The sequence below is a fragment of the Mytilus galloprovincialis genome, chromosome 3 (assembly GCF_965363235.1).
Source record: "Mytilus galloprovincialis chromosome 3, xbMytGall1.hap1.1, whole genome shotgun sequence".
NCBI classification, from domain to species: domain Eukaryota; kingdom Metazoa; phylum Mollusca; class Bivalvia; order Mytilida; family Mytilidae; genus Mytilus; species Mytilus galloprovincialis.
Genome location: NC_134840.1, coordinates 69491749 through 69508288, shown reverse-complemented (window position 1 = coordinate 69508288; position 16540 = coordinate 69491749). Strand labels below are relative to the sequence as shown.

The window sequence follows — 16540 nt, the reverse complement described above, 5'->3', positions numbered from 1 at the left end:
AAATTCAAAATGTGATTTGGAATAATTGTTATTATAACTCTTGTTAATAAAAACATTGCAATAATTTATTTATTTACAGAATACATGTTGCATACACTCATTAATATAATTTACTATCCTATTAACTCTCTTTACAATAGTTTTTGAGTACAGTGTAACCTGCCTCATCCGACACCTGAGTATTCCAACATCATGCTTTAACCAATACATTTTCATGATCCCAAAATATGCATATCCTTTCAGAAAAAAACTGAGTATTCCAACACCCTGCTTAATGCGACAGTTAATTCTGGTCCACTAGTATGACAGACAACACAGGTTACACTGTAATTTGAAATGCTAATAACTAGAATTTCTCTTTACTTCAGGTTCTATGAAAGAACAGAGTCAGTGTTTATACCGAAGGAGAAGATATTCCCAGATCCACCAAAGGAGACTTCTCCAAGCCTTAGAGACTTATTGGAAGCCCAAAATGCTCTCTCCAGTATAGAGAGGCCACAGGATAAACAAATCCTTTCCATGAAGAGACCATTGGACAAGAGCAGTCTTGAGAAGGGACCACCTGCAAAGATGTTGAAGAGGGAAACTGGACCACACACAAGTCCAAAAGGCAAGTTTTTATTAAAAAAAATGTTAACAGAAATTGCCAAAAAATATATGGCAGCACAACAGACCTCACCAAGCATAAACCACTAACATTCAAATTTTCCGGAAGAAAAAACAAGGAATTACACACAATACATACCAATAACTAGATGTTGTCATACTCTAGGTCCCAGAAATTAAGCAACAGGATTTTAGTCTTTATGTGAGCTACACATTTCAGCTACAAGAATAATTAAACCAAATGAATTAAAAAAGGATGTACCGGTAGTTCTAATGATTCTGCAGTTGTACTTTTTTGATTGAAATTTTCATTATATTTTTGTCTGTAGGAAATGTCAGATTTATAGACTTTAATTTAATTTAAATTGACAGTTTGGCTTTGAGGTGCATTTTCTTTCATATGCACAGGGGTCATCTTATTTACATGCATATGTTTAAGTAAAGTTGGTTTTATTGAGTTCTAAGTGGGATGCAGAATTGGCTGATTTTTTGAAAGTATGACATGTGAAAATCAAATTATTTAACATGAAAACGGGAAATAAGATGTGGCGTGACATGTGAAATGAAAAGCGCTATTATTTCTATAAGTGGGAAACAAGATTCAGACAAAACAAAAGTGGGATCCGGGATCAGAATCCACCAATGAGACAAGACAAACATTTAAAACACATCACTTTCTTGTTGCAGAAGCCTTCATCCTGATTTAAAAGAGATTTTCATGTGTTATTTTATTGTATTTTTTAGTTAAGTCCCGTTTCAACAGTACTCATGTGTTATCTTATTGTATTTTTTAGCTTAAACCAGTTTCGACAGTGTACTCATATGTTATCTTATTGTATTTTTTAGCTAAAACCAGTTTTGACAGTGTACTCATGTGTTATTGTATTTTTTAGTCAAGTCCAGTTTCGACAGTGTACTCCTCAACCTGTTGTTGACAGGGGAGGACAAGCAGTATGGTTACACAACTAAAGATCTGAAGGCACCTAAAGTTCCAAAGGTAAACTAAAAATACCTTCATTACATCTATGTCATTTCTATACAAGACATTTTTACTTACATGCTTACAGATATTAAATTATTTGACGTGGCTGGCATAAATTTTTTTATCCTTGTTATCTTTCATGAAACATTTATAACTGTGACTTAGGCAAAGGATGGGAAAATTGTCATGGAAAATATGGTCAACCTTTCATGAATACATCAATAGAATAAAAAAGTTAACACAGAAAAAAACAGCATAAACTCATTGCTTTACTATGGAAATGATTTAACAACCTGTAGTACCTATGGTTCCAAAACTAAATTCTTCAAGACTATTTATTTCATAACAAGTTATTTTTACCTCTAATAGAAAAACAATAGTCTGAGAGAAATCACAAGAAGAAAGCAAGTTTTGATAACCTGAATTATTCAGACTTATTTTAAAGATGCCTGTCCATATCAAATAATTTCATTTTAGATGCAAATATGATTTTTTTTTCACATTTGTATTTAAATATATAAATTAAATATAATGAATAACCATATTTTGAAACCAAATATCATAAATAAAGATGTTAATAAATGGTAAAAAAACTCCTTTCTGGATTTACCTTTCATCAGGAACTCTCAAGAGCCGAATATTTGAAAGTCGAAGATATATCAGAACCAAAAGACAATAAGAAGAACTATATCACAAAAAATACCTTATGAACTGATAATTTTAGAAAGTTTGTTATAAATAATGTCCGTACTAAAGTTCTGACTACAGAGCTGATGAAACTGTCAGGGACTAAGGTATGATTTATTGTTTTGGCTTTTATTCTGCTCACAACTGTAAACAGTATAAGCTCTAGAAAAACAAAGAACATGCATGAAATAATTGCCACTTGAAGTTAAGCACACAACAATCAATTAATCAATTTAAACCACAATTGTCTCTATATCACACATTTTTATGTTGTTATCAGGTGACCATAGCCCAGCCAAGAGCAGCTCCAAACATATCACAGCCACAGCGGACCATTCTCCCAGGAAAGGACCTCTGGTATACTCTCAAGATGATGACTCCAGACGTCTCAATGTAAAAACTTGACTCAAATGAAAGCTTGATAGTGTGTGTAGTCATCTATATATTCCATTTGTAGTAACTCTATGATGACATATATCGTATATTGTAAGGTGACATATATTGTATATTGTATGACGACATATATTGTATGATGACATATATACTGTATGACAACGTATGATGACATTAATAGGGCAATGCCGTATTTCATCATCATTCTTTCGGAATTTGCTTCATAGCTATGGTACGTGTAACATAAGTTTAAGATCCAAGTGCAATTATGGTTGGTACTTTAAAAGAAATCAGTTTGAATTAATAAAGTGCAGACGAGATGTTTGACGGAAATTATAAAGCCGTGATGAATACGAAAATTCGCTTTCATGTAAATAAAAGATCAAAGCCATGGAAACAGGGTACAGTCATTAGAACAATTATGTTGAAATGACTTTTAAGAAATAGATAGTTACAGACTAGCCTTTATTTACTCATTTTCAATTCTTGGTGGTGTGTTTCTTTCATTTCTATTCTTGTGGCCCTGTGCAAAAAAAGAGAGAATAAGTTTTCACAAATAACTAGTTTATTTTGAACCCCTGTTGTTTAGATCATTTGTATAATAACATAGGCTGTCACATAAAGGGAGCATCATAATTAGCTTTTCATAATACATGTATCAAAAGGCGAGATTAGAAATTTTTCATAAACACTGGGAAAAGTACAGAAGAAATAAATTGTTTGTTAAATTTGCTGTGATGTTTTTTTCCATGGCGCTTCAGTCACATTTGTTAAATTTGTTGAATTTTTGTAACAATATTAATTTGTATTACTGAATAATTTTAACACTAGAGCTAGAATACATTGTTTCAGATATTTTATTTGAATAGACTATCATGTTTTTACTCATTCTGGCCAGCGTCAGAAGGATATTAGCACTTCAAAGTTGTTGTTTTTTCCTCTTCATCTATAATGTCCATTATTATTTATTGCAATTTTTCTAATGCCTGTTTGCTTCTCATTAAACAAGTTTGAAAATCGGCCATCATGTTATTAATGTATATATAAATGTATATAGGTTAAACTAAAAAAAAAAAAACAACCAAAAAAGATTTTAAGACATACAAAAACTTTAAAATTTGTAACAAAAAAAAGCAAAAAAAAAAAAAAAAGTAGAAAAAAACAAAAAAATATAGTGTGCCATTTTCATCTTGTTATTGCATATCATCTTTTTATTCATTGAGCATGTACACTTTTTCATTTCAAATATTAGCTTAGCTTGCTTATAAAAGAAGGTTTGTGTCTCTAAAAGATAAAAAAATTAAATTAAAAATTAGATTATTTTCTTGCTGTTATTGTAAATATGAATAGTCTTACAATTTTTCTACTTTTTGTTCATTCAGATATATTTATAAGGGTTGAATATGTTGCACTTGAATATTTCATTTGTAGCTTTTTTTTCACAAAAAATCTTGCGACAAAATTTTATGGTAAGTTGAACTGAAATTTTTATGGCTTGCATTTTTCTTGAACTACTTTTTGTGAAATTATCACTGATCCATATTTGATTTTTAAACCTGTTGAATATCAGTGTAGTAAAATAAAATATGTAGAAATGAGGGAAAATGTTCTGACAAATCAACTTATTTCTATTTCAGATGTTTAAAGAATAGATTTGAATAATACCAAACTTGTGATTTTACTTTATTAGCTAATTTCCTCCCAAAAATCTTACCATTAAAATCGCTCTGAATTTCTAAATATTCTTTAATGACTTTAAAACATTTTTCTCGTAAAATTTGTTGGTGAAAAGATTAGTTGGGATCATGTGTTTTTATTTTGAAATTTCACTTAACAAAACATTTTTTGTGCTTTATATCTATATACATGTAGCGAGAAAATTCATGATGGCAGATTTGAGAGCATAAACAAAAACAGTTAAAAAATGGTAGCATTGTACTTATAGTTTTGGGCTGGTAGCTTTAAAGAAGGAATATATCATGTTTTTGTTTCTCAATGATTTTAAATTTATTGGTTTCAACATTTCAACATCAAAGCAAAAAGAGTTGTCTTTTCCTTACATTGGATACAAGAAACTGGATCCTTGTTAAAATGTTACTTTTCCAGTGTTTTTTGAAATTAAATACAAATATATATTTTTAATGGAAACATGAAGCATTTGAACATTTCTTATATATTTTAGTATTGTTTTTGTACAGATATTGTTAAGTATTGTGATAAGTTTATATTGTGTGTTGTATTTTGTTTTCAATCCACAAATAGTTTTACATTGTATTTTGAGAGGTCAATCCATAGAAAGATATTTTTTTTATAACATGTCTTAACGTTTTCAAGGTTAAATGACTTTTGTACATCCCGCCTTAAATTGTTGATGATGATATTAGATAGTTAATTATTGATACAAAATTATAACTTTAGAAAATAGTGTGCATTCATGTGATTTAGATGAATAATACAAATGCATCTTTTATCTTTCTTTATAAAGGAAAATGATTGATTATAGCTTCTTACCATTTCTTAAGAAACTCATTACAAGGTGATTACGTTTGCTTAGTGTTTAGAGCCTTACTTTGCCGAAAATGCTAAATGTTTAACAAATATAAAGCTGTTGAAAATTATTTTTTGACACACCTATGCAAAAACAGAATATATAGAGATTTTACACAAATCATCACATCTTTTTATTGTACAATTACAAATTTAACAAATTCTAGATTTGTATATATACAAAAGAAATTAGATATTTAAGTGAGATCGAGATGTAGATTTGATTTTTTCCAGAATGTTTTCATTTAATCTTTAGTTAATATTTTCCACAACATATCAGTCATATTTTAGCTGCAGAACCATAGTTTACATGTTCCTTGTGATATTTTTTGGTGGTTTGCTGAATAAGGTCTGCAAATTGTCAGATAGATATCCTGTATCATAAGTAAGGGCTATGGTTCCACAGCTATAGAGTATAGATATATCTGGTATCATAAGTAAGGGCTTTGTTTCCACAGCTATAGATATATCTGGCATCATAAGTAAGGGCTATGGTTCCCCAGCTGATTATGACTTAACCTTTTTACAAAATGTATTAACATTTTACTTTCATTTACAGATTTTCAGATAAAAATTTGTGTGATATTATTTTAAGCTAATAATTTTCCGACATGAAATATAGAAATGTACATATACACAATGTATATGTTCTATTTTACCTTCAAACTCCTACAAAAATAATTAAAATTTGAACTTCATGAATATGGATCGCAAGAAACAGGATAAGAATTAGTTAAAATATTGTTTGCATAAATCAAATGTCAAATTTTTAATTCATTTTAACTTTGCAAAAAGAAAATTTAAATCATTTGTTATGACATTAAATCATATATTTAGACACAGAATAGTTACATTTTATTATACGACCCCAAAAAAATTTTGGGTTCGTATAATGGTATGATGTCGTCGTCTGCGTCGTCTGCGTCGTCAGCGTCGTCGTCGTCGTCCGAAGACACTTTGGTTTCCGGATAATAACTTTAGTTTAAGTGAATAGATCTTAATGAAATTTTTTCAGAAGGTTCAATACCACAAAAGGAAGGTTGGGATTTATTTTGGGGATGATGGTCCGAACCGTTTAGGGATTAGGGGCCCAAAAGGGGCCAAAAGAAGCATTTTTCTAGTTTCAGGATAATAACTTGTTTACCAGTATTTCAATTGCTCTGAAAGTATACTGCAATGTTTAAAATCACAAGTAGAAGGTTTGGATTCTTTTAAGGGGTTATGGGGCCAAAGTTTAGGAATTAAGGGCCAAAAAGGGGCCAAAACAAGCATTTTTCTAGTTTCCAGACAATACCTTGTGTGTAATTGCATGGATCTCTCTGAAATTGTACCACAATGTACCATATAACAAAGGGGAGGCTGGGATTAAGTTTTGGGTTAATTGCCCAAAATACGTAGGAATTAAGGGCCAAAAAGAAGCATGTTTCTAGTTTCCAAACAATCATGACAATAACTTGTGTTTAAGTGTATGGATCTCTCAGAAATCATACTACAAGGTTCAATATTACAAAGGAAAGCATGGGATTCAGTTTAAGGGTTATTGTTCCAAGGGGGGGTTTCAATAAATTGGGGGGGGGGGGGGGGGGATCTCAGTTTACCATTTTTTTAAGGGATTTTTTTTTTTTTTCAACATTTTTCAAATTTCAAATTTTGAAAAGTTTCAATAAGAAATATTCAATTGCACAGTACTGTGCAATAGATGTGTTAGATCTTGAACCACATTAATTTTGTGGCAAAAACCTATATTATGTCAAAAATTTGATCACAATCAAAATTCAGACAGTATCAAGCTTGAATATTGGGACCAAATTTGCCCCAACTGTTCAGGGTTCGACCACTGGGGTCGTATAAAGCTGCACCCTGTGGAGCACCTGGTTATCATTTATATTCACAGATTTAAACATGTTAATTTGTCCTGGATATGCTTAAAATATTTGCCACTGGACATTAAGCATTAAGCAAAAGTCAATCATGATTGTTAGTATATAGGATAAAGCTGTAAATTTAGCATACTAAATATGCCAGTATTGTTACTATATTTCTTTCTTTTTTATCCTTTTTTGTTTTGACTGAATTTCTATAAATAGATTTTCCATTTTTAGTTTAAAGATTAAGATTGTGACATGTGTCATGTGCCATTGTACTAAGAATTTTTATAAGTAACAGGCTATTACTTGAACTTGGAATTATTTTTAATTATGGAATTTGCATAATTTCTTGTGCTTGAAATTTTTAATAAATTCCATGTTTATTCTGTACTTACATGGCAGCACAACACTTTCTATTACAAAGAAGTTAGTACCTCTTCAATAGAATGTGCTGTGCCGCGCACAACACTATCTATACAAAATACGTTATATGGAAATTGTTATGACCTGCTCAAAATATCATAATACCAAATAAACATGGAATTTATTAAAAATTTCAAGCACAAGAATTTATACAAATTCCATAATTAAAAATAATTCCAAGTTCAAATAATAGATTGTTTAGTCTACTGTGGATTCATTTATTTTCGTTGGAACCAATTTTTGTGGATTGAGGAAAACTTTTCATGGATATTTTATTTCGTAGTATTGCTAATGTCTATATATAAGACTATAGGGAATTTGTTATTTGTTGAATTAACTTCCTGGTTCACTGGTAACAACAAAATCCATGAAAATCAGTAACCCACGATTAATAATGAATCCACAGTATATATAATTTATGTTTTGTTTTGTTTTTGTGTTTGTTTGTTTTGTTTCACCACATTATCAAGCATACTAAATTCTTTTACAGAAAATTCATATGAACAATAGATAGCAGAAATGTAACTCTTGCTAGTCATTGTATACTGGCCATTTTCCATTTTTGGATCATATTTTTATGTTTTGTCTGTATATTTATGGCTTTATTAATAAAATTTTATGGCCAGGTATATTATGTTTTTGTTATTTCCTCACATGGAAAACAACCAAAAAAGTAGAAAGTTGAATTAGAGGATTTGAAGGACACTGTTTGAGAAGAATGATTAACATCAGATGTAATTTCAAACAGTGAACTATCAGAAAGAACAGGTGTGAAGAATATAGTGAACGAGATCATGAGAAGGTGGTGGAAATATATTGGACATATACTGTGAATGGATAACAACCGGCATGTGAAAAGGTATTGACATGGACACCACAAGGGCAAAGAAAGCCTGAAAGACCGAAAGGCACATGGAGAAGAGATATAGCAGCAGAGATAAAAAGACATTGTTACACCTGGAATCAAATAAACAAAATTGCTAAAGATAAAACGAGTTGGAGGTTGATACCTTATTTGTTCAAGAACATGAAGAGGATTAAGTAAGTAAGTATTCCCTCGAAAAGGCAGACTGGATATTGGATGTACTGTAACTAAGTCATACTTACTATCAGTATCATCTATATGCTAGCTTTAAATTAACTACATAATGTATTGATATCAATCCTCAAAGCTAGCAATAAAACCAGGTTTAGTCCACCATTTTCTACATGAATGTCTGTACTAAGTTAAGAATATGGCAGTTGTTTTCCATTTGTTTGATGTGTGTAACCTTTAATTTTGTCATTTGATAAGGGAACTTCCGTTCTGAATTTTCCTTGGAATTCAATATTTTTTATATTTTTACTTTTTTCATTGAAATGTTTTTGTACTGTATGACAATTTTGTGGTATTAATAGAACCTTCATGTTTATGATTGAGCACTCAGATAAAAACAAGGGGTCCTTGTTCAAAGTCGGGAATGTTTTAGTGATATTTCTTCATCTTTAAGCCTTCTTATTATAGAAGTGGGACATTATGTTTTCTGGTCTCTACATCCATCGACAAATCAGTAAAAACTTTTTTTTAAGATAGGTTTAAGTTTTGAATTAGGCCAGGGTATTAAAAGTTTGATGTCAAATAAGCTTGAACTTTGTTCATAAATTCATTCTTAAGGGAACTGTTTCATGTGTATGTCAAATAAGGGTTTCGAGTTTTGACCAAGATTTCAATGTTTTAATACTGGAAATGATAATAAGGCGTGTTGTTCTAAAGACATACATTCTTGTATTTAAGTGTTTTTATCCCTGAAAGAATTGAGTAAGGATGGCAGTATCTTTAGGTCTTTTTACATGTAAAATTGATTCTCAACTTGTCTAGATATATTTTTTATGAGCAATCTAGATAAGGGTAACTGTGTGGAGCAGGGTCTGCTAAACCTTCCAGAACACCTGAGATTTACCCTATTTTTTTGGTGGACTTTATGTTCCTCAGTTTTAAGTTACTTATGGTGTGTTGTGTACTAAGTTACTTATGGTGTGTATTGTGTACTAAATTACTTATGGTGTGTATTGTGTACTAAGTTACTGATGGTGTGTATTGTGTACTAAGTTACTGATGGTGTGTATTGTGTACTACTGATGGTGTGTATTGTGTACTAATTTACTGATGGTGTGTATTGTGTACTAAGTTACTGATGGTGTGTATTGTGTACTAAGTTACTGATGGTGTGTATTGTGTACTAAGTTACTGATGGTGTATATTGTGTACTAAGTTACTGATGGTGTGTATTGTGTACTAAGTTACTGATGGTGTGTATTGTGTACTTAGTTACTGATGGTGTGTATTGTGTACTAAGTTACTTATGGTGTGTATTGTGTACTAATATTTGTCTTTTTTTTTTAATTATTTTGCCATGGCATTGTCATAAAATTGAGAATGGAAATGGGGAATGTTCCAAAGAGACAACAACCCGACCATAGAGCAGACAACAGCAGAAGGTCACCAACAGGTCTTCAATGCAACGAGAAATTCTCGCACCCGGAGGCGTCCTTCAGCTGGCCCAATAACAAATATATACTAAACTCCAAATTGTACACAAGAAACTAAAAGTTAAAATAATACAAGAGTAACAAAGGCCAGAGGCTCCTGACTTGGGACAGGCGCAAAAATGCGGCGGGGTTAAACATGTTTGTGAAATCTCAACCCTCCCCCATATCTCTAGCCAATGCAGAAAAGTAAACGCATAACAATACGCACATTAAAATTCAGTTCAAGAGAAGTCCGAGTCTGATGTCAGAAGATGTAACCAAAGAAAATAAACAAAATGACAATAATACATAAATAACATCAGACTACTAACAGTTAACTGACACATTGTTTTATAAAAAAAATATTAATTTGCTGATACCAATTGTCTTTTAAAAACATGACGAAACAGTCATTCCTTAATCATTTCCTCTGAAAAATCATTATTCTTAATATGCTTTTTGGTTGCTTTGATGCTCTGCACTCTGATATTTAATTTCCAACAGTTAGATTGTAACTTCTAACGATTTTCTTCTAGTGACAAAGGATCATAGTCAAGATATTCAAATACATTTATTAAGTACATGTTTATAATGTCATGTTGGAAAAGGTTTTTATTTTCGACATAACAATATTAGGAGATGTGGTATGATTATCAATGAGACAACTGTCCATCAGTGACCAAATGACATGGATGAAAAAGAGTTTGTCTTTTTAAATATATGGGATGACGAACTCAAGGTCAACATTGACTGTCTTAAAAATCAATTTAGAGCAGTAACTAAAATACATTATATGTTTCTTTATCAGCATATCCCATATGGGATCAACATTTATCAACTTCTGATGGCAGTTCTTCTGGAATTTGAATATATTATAATGCTCCAAATGGGGGTACAAGGAGTAGCACAAAAATGTGTGCAGCTTTGGTGGAAAAGAGAAATGAAAAATACCAGAGGAACATTCAAATTTCAAAGTCCAAAACAAACTATTGTTATGCGTTTACTTTTCTGCATTGGCTAGAGGTATAGGGGGAGGGTTGAGATCTCACAAACATGTTTAACCCCTCCGCATTTTTGCGCCTGTCCCAAGTCAGGAGCCTCTGGCCTTTGTTAGTCTTGTATTATTTAAACTTTTAGTTTCTTGTGTACAATTTGGAGTTTAGTATGGTGTTCATTATCACTGAACCAGTATATATTTGTTTAGGGGCCAGCTGAAGGACGCCTCCGGGTGCGAGAATTTCTCGTTTCATTGAAGACCTGTTGGTGACCTTCTGCTGTTGTCTGCTCTCTGGTCGGGTTGTTGTCTCTTTGGTACATTCCCCATTTCCATTCTCAATTTTATTTGATTAATATATAACATTTTCCGTATCAAAGGGGAAATCTTTCTGAAATGTTCGACCTAGGAGAAATTTACCCTGTGCTTATTATTATAAAAATTAAAGCATCTATATAAAAAATTGTAGAATTGGTATGATTGCCTAAGAAAAAAATGCTCCACCAGAGACCACATGAAAGAAATAAGAAATAATTTGTCACTGTTACTAAGATGTTTACCTTGATTATTGATCTAAACTTTAAAAAAAAATATACACTTTGATTCCAAGAAGCAAACAAACTGCACAAGTCAGATAAGACCAATAAAACAAAATCAAAAGAAAAGATAATGAGAAAACAAAATAATAAGACGAAAACAATGCATATTGAACTAGGGATTGATCAGCTTGTACCCCACCAAAAACAAAGACAAACTCTGGTGCACAAAACTGTAGGCAATATAAAGCCTAGAAAAATTCCGTTTGTCACCTCAGTTTCTCCTGAGCAGACAAACAGGTTTGAGGTCATGCCAGATCGAAGATATCCTAATTAATCTGTGGCACAGGTAAACAGGATTTTGGCTTTTACAAATTGAAGTATCCTAAGACAATCTGTTACACAGGTAAACAGAATTGTGGCTTTCAAAGATTTCTTAGTCATCAAAGGCACAGATAAGCAGAATCGTGGCTTTGACAAATCGAAGATCCTTAGTCATCGAAGACACAGATAAGCAGAATTGTGGCTTTGACAAATTGAAGATGTCCTACGTCATCAAAGGCACAGATAAACAGAATTGTGGCTTTGACAAATCGAAGATGTCCTGCGTCATCAAAGGCACAGATAAGCAGAATAAAATTAACGGTACCAATTTTCTTGCACCAGATGCGCATTTCGACAATACATGTCTCTTCAGTGATGCCGTCGTGGCCAAAATATTTGAAATCCAAAGCTTATATAAAAGATGAAGAGCTATAATCCAAAAGGTCCAAAAAGTATAACCAAATCCGTGAAAGGAATCAGAGCTTTGTGGCTTTGACAAATCGGAGATGTCCTGTGTCATCAAAGGCACAAATAAGCAGGATTGTGGCTTTGACAAATCGAAGATATCCTGCGTCATCGAAGACAAAGATAAGCAGAATTGCGGCTTTGGCAAATCGAAGATTTCCTGCGTCATCAAAGGCACAGATAAGCAGGATTATGGTTATAACAAATGGAAGATGTCCTGCGTCATGAAAGGCACAGATAAGCAGGATTGTGGCTTTGACAAATCGAAGATATCTTGCATCATCAAAGGCACAGATAACCAGGATTGTGGCTTTGTCAAATCGAAGATGTCCTGCGTCATCAAAGGCACGGATAACCAGGATTATGGTGATAACAAATGGAAGATGTCAAGCGTCATCAAAGGCACAGATAAGCAGAATTGTGGCTTTGACAAATCAAAGATTTCCTGCGTCATCAAAGGCACAGATAAGCAGGATTGTGGCTTTGACAAATCGGAGATATCCTGTGTCATCAAAGGCACAAATAAGCAGGATTGTGGCTTTGACAAATGGAAGATGTCCTGCGTCATTAAAGGCACAGATAAACAGAATTGTGGCTTTGACAAATCGAAGATGTCCTGCGTCATCAAAGGCACAGATAAGCAGAATTGTGGCTTTGACAAATCGAAGATGTCCTGTGTCATCAAAGGCACAGATAAGCAGGATTGTGGCTTTGACAAATCGAAGATATCCTTAGTCATCGAAGACACAGATAAGCAGAATTGTGGCTTTGACAAATCGACGATGTCCTGCGTCATCAAAGGCACAGATAAGCAGGATTGTGGCTTTGACAAATCGAAGATATCCTGCGTCATCGAAGACAAAGATAAGCAGAATTGTGGCTTTGACAAATCGAAGATATCCTCCGTCATCAAAGGCACAGATAAACAGAATTTGGGCTTTGACAAATCGAATATTTCTAAGTCATCAAAGGCACAGATAAGCAGAATTGTGGCTTTGACAAATCGAAGATTTCCTGCGTCATCAAAGGCACAGATAAGCAGGATTGTGGCTTTGACAAATCGAAGATATCCTGTGTCATCAAAGGCACAAATAAGCAGGATTGTGGCTTTGACAAATGGAAGATGTCCTGCGTCATCAAAGGCACAGATAAACAGAATTGTGGCTTTGACAAATCGAAGATGTCCTACGTCATCAAAGGCACAGATAAGCAGAATTGTGGCTTTGACAAATCGAAGATGTCCTGTGTCATCAAAGGCACAGATAAGCAGGATTGTGGCTTTGACAAATCGAAGATATCCTTAGTCATCGAAGACACAGATAAGCAGAAATGTGGCTTTGACAAATTGAAGATGTCCTGCGTCATCAAAGGCACAGATAAACAGAATTGTGGCTTTGACAAATCGAAGATGTCCTGCGTCATCAAAGGCACAGATAAGCAGGATTGTGGCTTTGACAAATCGAAGATATCCTTAGTCATCGAAGACACAGATAAGCAGAATTGTGGCTTTGACAAATCGACGATGTCCTGCGTCATCAAAGGCACAGATAAGCAGGATTATGGCTTTGACAAATCGAAGATATCCTGCGTCATCGAAGACAAAGATAAGCAGAATTGTGGCTTTGACAAATCGAAGATATCCTCCGTCATCAAAGTCACAGATAAACAGAATTTGGGCTTTGACAAATCGAATATTTCTAAGTCATCAAAGGCACAGATAAGCAGAATTGTGGCTTTGACAAATCGAAGATGTCCTGCGTCATCAAAGGCACAGATGAGCAGGATTGTGGCTTTGACAAATCGAAGATATCCTGCGTCATCAAAGGCACAGATAAGCAGGATTGTGGCTTTGACAAATCGAAGATGTCCTGCGTAATGAAAGGCACAGATAAGCAGGATTGTGGCTTTGACAAATCCGGAGGATATCCTCCGTCATCAAAGGCACAGATAAGCAGGATTGTGGCTTTGGCAGATCGAAGATATCCTGCGTCATCAAAGGCACAGATAAGCAGCATTGTGGCTTTGACAAATCGAAGATATCCTCCGTCATCAAAGGCACAGATAAACAGAATTTGGGCTTTGACAAATCGAAGATATCCATAGTTATCAAAGGCACAGATAAGCAGAACTGTGGCTTTGACAAATCGAAGATATCCTTAGTCATCGAAGATACAGATAAACAGGATTATGGCTATGACATAGAAGATATCTTAAGGATGTACTTAGGTGAGGTAGGGTAAAAATAATAAAATCAAGAATTTAGAATTGATATTATAAGCTGGTAAAGCATTCGTTAAGAATAAAAATAAGCTAAAAATATTGATAGGTCATGAACCTCTTTTTCAAGATATTTGAGATTTAAAATATGGCGGGAAAAGGCTGACTCGGACTTTTACCTTATATTTGCATTGGTATTATTTGAGTCTCAAAACAAAAGAAAGAAAATCAAGCATCTTCTAAAATTTTGGTAAATAACGTTTCATGAGCTATTTAGTCTTATATGAAAAAATAAATGGGTGTTATGGGGCAAAATTTTTACCTTGTGTTGTATGGAAAAACACCAAGAAGTCCGAACATCTGACACAAATTCCAAAACCTCACCTAAATACATCCTTCAGTCACAGGATTATGACTTTGACAAATCGAAGGTGCCCTAGGTCAACTATTAAAGCATCTGTGACGCAAGGTGTTACAACAAAACACACACAAAAATAATAACTGAAACTGAGACTACTAGAATACATATGAAGTAGTCTTAAGCTGAAATTTGTCTTATATGGAACTCCTATATAAACAAAAATCTCAACATTGTTTGGTAGAACTTAGAGTCAAGATACGCCATTGTTAGTTTACATATAACAAGTGACTGAAAGACATAGCCTGGCTCCGTGTCGACTAATCTATATTTCAACTCTTGAATTCCGTGTGCTTAATAGCTGATAATCAGCAAATAACAATGTTCAAGTCTTTGGTTTGACTCTGCCTGGGAATGCCCGACATATCGCACTTGATGTGAGTACGCTACCACAAAACCACGAAAGCAGTCCCGATCATATAAAGTAGTTATCGGGCATAATGACAGCTTTGACTGTATGTGTGTTACGACCACGAGAAGAAAATCAGAAAGTATCCCTTTGTAGAAATAAAGAACTTATTATTTTCTGTGCAGTCAAGGTTGTCTATGGTCACCAAGAGAATGGGTGAAGATTTTTTTGTAAATAACCTCCAATAGACTACTATTACTATTTGTGTTAAAATTAACAAGTTGGGACACAGATCAGTGTGAATAGTATGTATGAATGTTTGACAGTGTTTTAGGACGACAACAAAGTGTTTTCAATTTCCATAGTGACAACCATCCTCAATTTCAGACCAGTACCGAGCACATAAATCATCAGGGTCGCAGTATTTGTTTCTATGTTCAAGACTGTCATGGATTAGACATTATTTACAGATGTTGTATGAAATACTACTGAAATAATTGTTAAAAAATGTTTGACTACTTTGTTTCAGGATAAAAGCAAAAAACATATCACATGTTCCTTTGAGGTGCTGAACAATTGTTGTTACGTTGATGCCGATCCATTATCCAAGATGGCCACCAGCAGGGGACTTAGTTTTAATATAGGACCCTGTGGACAATACATATATGTGTCTTTTTTTTTTTTTTTAGAGAAGCACTGAATGGAATGAAACTAAACATGGCATGATCCATCAACCACGGAGGGACGTCCTTCGACATAAGACCCTGTTGGAAAAACATACAAATTTAATATTTTCGTTTAGAGACCAACAGAAAGGAATGAAACCAAACATGGCATGAATATGCCTAATGCGGTGTTGGCCAAGGGTTGTTACTTTGTAGCCAATCAATCATCCAAGATGGTTGCCAGCGGGGAACTTAGTTTAGCATAGGACCCAATGTGAAATACATACAACGATCTTCTTTTAAGGAACAACTGAATTGAATGAAACAAAACAAGACATGAATGTTCCCTTGTGAGGTGCTGACATAATGTTGTTACTTTGTAGCAAATCCATTAACCAAGATGGCTGCCAATGGGGAATTTAGTTTGACAAAGGACCATTTTTCAACTGATTTATAGTTCGTTCTTATGTTGTACTGTTATACCACTGTCCCAGGTTAGGGTGAGGGTTTTGATCCCGCGTACATGTTTAACCCCGCCACATTAAGTATGTGTGTGCC

At 33.5% G+C, this 16540-nt stretch overlaps 1 protein-coding gene across 2 annotated transcripts in view; it reads left to right on the top strand.

Moving 5' to 3' along the window:
* Nucleotides 1-3364, top strand: part of LOC143068771 (hypoxia-inducible factor 1-alpha-like) — a 58149-nt gene extending 54785 nt beyond the window's left edge. For both annotated transcript variants that reach the window (XM_076243068.1, XM_076243067.1), the window contains exons 13-15: nucleotides 369-610; nucleotides 1500-1603; nucleotides 2556-3364. In XM_076243068.1, the coding sequence (XP_076099183.1) occupies nucleotides 369-610; nucleotides 1500-1603; nucleotides 2556-2672 (463 nt within the window). In that variant the 3' untranslated portion in view covers nucleotides 2673-3364. The remainder of the gene's footprint in view (nucleotides 1-368; nucleotides 611-1499; nucleotides 1604-2555) is intronic.
* Nucleotides 3365-16540: the final 13176 nt, after the last annotated feature.